Consider the following 5861-nt stretch of genomic DNA (forward strand, 5'->3'; position numbering starts at 1 on the left):
CTAGTTTAAGTCCATTACCGCCTCCTAAAGGGCTGGAGATAGAAACTCTTTGTTTTATACTTGTTAAATGTAGTGTGATCAAAACTAAGTTTTGCCTCTGCGATTTGAAAACTGATTAAAGATGAACCCAGCCCTAGTTTCGATGTGAAGTCATATCTTGATTATGCAGGCTTATGGAATCACTGTTTTGGTTCTTTATTTCTTTTTTCCTCCTGAAATATAGTGTCTTATTTGATTTTTATGGGTTTCACATGACGACATAGGTGGAGAAAGTTCCGAAAATAAAAATTTTAATTCTTTTAAGTCACAAAATCCTGGTATTTTAACAGGGGTGTGTACATTTTTTTTATGTCCATTCTGTGCTAAGTGTTTGCCCATTTGACCTCCAATGTTTGTACAACTCATATTCTGGCCAAAGTTTTTTTGGACAGTATAAAGGCTGTCCAAACCGCATCTTTGGGATCAAATTAGGGGCTTTCCCACTTTCATCCCACAAAGTTTTGAAATAGGAATTGAACTGATTTAGGATATTGGCTTAAAATGATGATTATGTGGGGTGTGTGCCTTTGTATTTATCCATGGCTTCAGCTTTTTGCCATTACTTTCTCCATTTATGCTAAACAGCCTGGAGCTCCAGCTAAAGTGCCCTCCCTCTCCCAACTGTAATGGGTGCCATCTGTTTGGCTGTGTTTTTGTGTTTGGAATGCTCTGTTATGATGTTATCCATTAATCCTGACTAGAACAGTCGGTGTCATCCCTCTCAAGACAAACCATTCATGAAAGGAGTTTGTGCTGATGTGACAAATTATCTTTACTTTTAAAAGTCTCTGGATATTAACCTTGAGGCCCAAATGTTTGGCTGGTTAGTTGGTGATTTTCTTGTTTTCCTATCACTTAAAAACAACCCCCCTTGTTCCTGCATCTTCTACTGTTATTTTGCTCACTTCTCATGTCTGCTCTTCTTGTTTCTTCTTCTTGGAAATCTGAAATCTTTATTCATGCCTACATTTCAAAACCAGATCTATCTCTTGCACTTAGACAGCTTGAGATAGGCACCAGCACCCCTCGCGACCCCGGCCGGGATAAAGTGATGTAAAATGGATTTTTTTTTTTTCCACACTCTTAATCTTTGTCCTTTTTTGTCTTTTTTGTTCCTCTCGCCTCAGGTAAGCGGACAGGAATACCATGCCGACGAGTGATTGCCCAGGCCGCTTCCCCGCATTTGTGCCTCCGCCTCACAGCAGCCATCAGAGGTGTCCAGGTTACGTCCCCGGACGGGTGGCTCCCGCCCGCCCGCCTACACCTGCCAAAGCTCCTCCACCTCCACCGTTCAAGCCTCACGTCCTGCGACTGGAGCAACGGACTACGCCCAGTTCGTCCGTGGAAAACCAGCGCAGGGAAACTCATCTTAGCCTACTGCAAAGGAAGAACACTCTTATCTGCTGCGGCTTCTCATTGGGTGCTTTCTTTCTGACACTTATTCTTGTCCTCAGTCTCACATCTGGAGAGGAGTTCGATGGTTGGTATTACAGGTCCAACCTTTTAGGATTTTTCTCAAATGAGAAATGATTTTTGTAATGTTTTGTTTGTTTTTTTTTACAGAGAACTGTCCAGACCATCACCTATCCCTAAGTAGCTGGAATCCAGGCCACCAACCAACCAAAGATATTGTTGTCCGGAGAGGACACTTGTATAGATTGGAATCTTCTGCCACCTTCCGTTCACTTACCATTCAGTCAGGAGGTACGATAAAAAATCTAGCTTTATTTAGCATTTTAAGCAATGATATATATTATTTTTTTTTAAACAAGTAATTTTACCTAAAAGATGCAATTCATTTGACTTCTCACAGGTCGAGTAGTTTTTGCTGACAATTCGGACGGCAGCAGAAATATAACCTTAAGAACACATCACATCCTTATTGAAGATGGTGGCGCCTTTCATATTGGTTCACCAAAATGTCGGTATCGGTCCCGTGCCACAATTGCCCTAATTGGTCGCTCGGACAACAAAGCTGTCCCCGAGGTGCCCATCCTGGGTCGCAAGTTCATCGGCGTCATGGCGGGTGGAACTCTAGAGCTGCACGGCACAGAGCGGGTTTCCTGGTCTCTGCTGACCAGAAGCATCCCCGCATCCGGGCTTGCCACCGGCGGTTATGCCTTCGAGAAAAACTTCAGCCGAGGGATCAACTTCCGAGTGTTTGACCAGGATACATCTGCACTGCTGCACGAGGAACGCTACGATACACACGATTCCCGTAATGACAGCCGGAGACTTACCCAGCAGCTCCGCTCTCTGCCACCGGGCCGCATAGTCGCTCTGGCTGTGGGGGACTCCGCGGTCAAGAGCCTGCTGGAGGAAACCAAGGCGGCCTTTAAAGAGGTCCTTGGCAGCAGATTTGCCAGTGATCTCAAATACAGGTAACGGCACATTACCAGCATGCTTCATGTTTGGATTTATTGAAGATGAATAGCTTTTATGTAGTTTGAAATTAAGCATTCATTATTTTCCTTCCTGTGTGTGTTGTACCATTAGTTTAAAGTGGAAAGTCTTTTAAGAGTTCCTTCTTTACTCTGTCTCCAGGTACTAATAACAAAGTTTTTATTTTTTCAGCTAAAGTAAACACTCTTACTTTTGAAGCCTCCCTACATGAATAGTCAGCAGTTTGTACCACACACATCCTCAATGGAAAGAAAAATAATAGCCTCCTTGATGTGTCATTTTATTGAAAATGTTCCCTTGAATCTTTCCCAGTTACTTGTCTTCCTCTTTCCTGTGCTTTCCTGCTGAATCGCACTCCAGCAGAAAAAGGAAGTGCATACAGGATAACAGGGTCTTGGCCAGAGGTTACAGCATTTGAACAAACAGTGGCGATTCTATCTTCTGTATGGTTTTTATCTTTAAGACGACAGAAGAGGAATGTGCATCGTTGGTGGGTTTGAATGAGCTTTCAATGCCAGATGTCTTGTTACGATCACTCAGATCCAAGTATGTACAAGGTCAGTGTTTCCCTTAACTCTGTGATTTGGTGTTGTAGCTGCTGGGGTCCTCCGATTCCTGCAGTTTCACATTTCACATAGAGGGGTGAATGCCAATGCAGTGTTATTACTAACCGCAGTCCCACATCAGTTTACATGACTCGCATAAAAATGGCAATACTTACAAGCACCTCTTATTCTTGGAGTTACTGGAGTAACACCGGTTTAAGGTTTGCATGTAGCGTCTGTGACGACGTATTAAAACAAAGTATATGTATGTATCATGCAATGGAAGAGGTCTATTCAAACCCACCTGTCCTGATGCTGATTAAGTGATTACCACCTTTACCTAATAACAGCATGATCCATCCATGGTTGCAACTTCTTCCATATGTCGTTTAAAGGCTGTTATAATAAAAATTAATCTTTTCTATATTTGTTTATTTCTTCTCTGAAGAATATTTTAGGTTCTGTATTATTTGCTTTAGGGTTAACCCACATCATGTCAATGAGATTTTAGTCCAGGCTTTGACTAGGCCACTTTATAACTTTCACCCAGGTGATTTTGTTGTTTAAAGGCAGTGCTAGGTCCCTGTTCCGTGTTTCTCCATTTGTGGATAAAGGTTTGTCAGATTTTGAAAACAGATGGATCAAAGTGACTTTATTTCCTTTCTGCTTGTTTTACTTTCTTCGAGCTCATGATACGTGGCCTACTGAAAACTATTTGATTGCTTCGTCTTGACAGACAGGTTTTGTTGAAACGTTTTTCTTCAATTGTTGATCATCCCAGTTGATTCATTACTTGAAAAATGTGGCAATTGGATTTCCACACAGTCTTATTACATAAATCATAATTTAAAAACTTCCTTTTTTGCTTTCAGTTAGATTATCTTTTATATTTCTAAATTAGCATGATCTAAAATTGTTAAGAGTGATTAAGAAGCAAAAGGACAGGAAACCTTTAAGACTGAAAGATGAAGAAATACTCTTTTTCATACCTCTATAGTTTCCTTTTTTAAGCTTAACTTGCTTTTGCTCTGCCAGTAGTAAATGGCTAAGATATGCTGTGGAGATATGTTTATGTGTGTGTTTCTTTCTTTTCCAGACTGACTGAATTTAGCATAATGACAGGGGGTCAGTTTGTGGGAATGTTGAGAAACGGCAGAGATTGTTGTCACAGAGACCAAATGAGGTGCAGCTTTCTGAAAAATTTCTAACACTAGTGTTGTTGCATTTACCACCTTGAACACCTCATGACCTCATATGGGTGCATTCAGTGTGTTCGGGGTGTGTCCAAATCCTTGACTTGGACCTTGTGTTTATGACTAAAGTATAACAAATAGTTGCCTTTCCCAAACGCATTTGAGGTCCCAAAGGTTGGTTTAACTTGCGTCAATTGTCCTTCCTGGCACGAATGACCTCTGTCTTCAGTCTTTGTGTAGGAGTAGCGTGTTCACACGTTTGCTTACATAGGTCCTTAGTGAATTCACCTCCAACCTCTGCACTTTATCTGTTCCATGCAAACAATGCAGCTCTTAACAGCATATTAAACCAGGGATCAGGGTGTAGACAACTTTTATTGTAATTTTGTATACACAGAATGTATACAAAACAAAATTTCGTTTAGTACACATTTTAGACAGTAAATGAATGTGTAATGATAGAACATTCTGTTGTTTGATTACCTAATTTGGTAGTTGTTTTATTTTCTTACAAAAAGTTTGATTTACTCTGTATTTGATTTTTGTCTGTATTTTTTTTAGCTGCAATATGTTTGGTAAATCTTTGGTAACAGCTGTATTTTAGTATTCTGTTCTATTTGATGATGGAGATTGTTTCAATGTGTGCAGTCACACTGCTAATATCACTTTTCTTTATATCCTAATGAAGTGATTTGACAGATTTTATTACATGGGTCTAACATGCAATGGTTACACGTAATGGTTTGATTTAGATCATATGCTTTCAGTAGTCCACCCATCAGCGTTCACTATTCACACCCTAAATGTCATCTGCTGAAATGGTTTCACTTCTCTTAATTTTACTTTGTTACATTTTTTATTTAAAACTGAGGGCAATGCAGTGTGAAATTTACCTTCTTCCAGAAATATCTTTTTTTTATGTGAGTTTCATGTGAGGAGCGTTGTGAAAGAAAACTCCTTCAATGTATAAAGACTGGTCTGTGACTGGCTTCAGTACTCTGAAAGAGAAGAGGCTTTTATATCCTTTTTTTAAATTTAATTTGTTCAGTTTTGGTCTAGATAAATTGGAAGTTTAACACTTTGGTATGAATTCCTTGTTATAGATGTCCCTTAGTTGCCCTGTTAACTCCTGTTCTAAGGTGCATCTGACAGCAACGTCTTTGGGCGTGGTCTCTCTAAATGTGAACCATGATTTTCACACCAAGCACTCTCCACTCCACCCTTTTTGATCACCTTTCTAGTTTGATAATCTGGATTGCATTGTCTTGTTCAGAGTCCCAAAAATCCAACATCTTAAATTATCAGTGTTTCCGAGGGTCATTAAAAATAATTGAAAGTCACTAAATTATTATTTTTTTAATTAAGGCCTCAATTGGCATTAAAATTCATTATTGTGATTATCGTGGCATTTAAAATGCTGTATTAAAAAAAAAAAGTCAGATATATTATATTGCGATATATTTGCGCGGAACTGCTTCCGGTTGATCGTAAAGTCGTCAATTGGAAAATAAGCTTGAGGCAGAGAAAAGGCTAGAGAATGGAAAAATGCAAATTTCAACAAAAGTGGCTGAAAGACGAGGAATTCAGGACATGGCTGCAGCCTGTCAATGGTAAAGATTACGAAGGATTTCACAGTGTTTTTATATATATATATATATATATATATATATATATATATATA

General features: G+C 39.4%; 1 protein-coding gene across 1 annotated transcript in view; it reads left to right on the forward strand.

Moving 5' to 3' along the window:
* The window catches only part of tmem2 (transmembrane protein 2), a 44206-nt gene that overhangs the window by 10521 nt on the left and 27824 nt on the right, over nucleotides 1-5861 (forward strand). The window contains exons 2-4 of the mRNA XM_015398922.1: nucleotides 1167-1519; nucleotides 1603-1743; nucleotides 1853-2420. Coding sequence (XP_015254408.1) covers nucleotides 1186-1519; nucleotides 1603-1743; nucleotides 1853-2420 — 1043 coding nt within the window. The 5' untranslated portion in view covers nucleotides 1167-1185. The remainder of the gene's footprint in view (nucleotides 1-1166; nucleotides 1520-1602; nucleotides 1744-1852; nucleotides 2421-5861) is intronic.

This window comes from Cyprinodon variegatus, unplaced genomic scaffold (genome assembly GCF_000732505.1).
Source record: "Cyprinodon variegatus isolate N-32 unplaced genomic scaffold, C_variegatus-1.0 Scaffold973, whole genome shotgun sequence".
Lineage (NCBI taxonomy): Eukaryota > Metazoa > Chordata > Actinopteri > Cyprinodontiformes > Cyprinodontidae > Cyprinodon > Cyprinodon variegatus.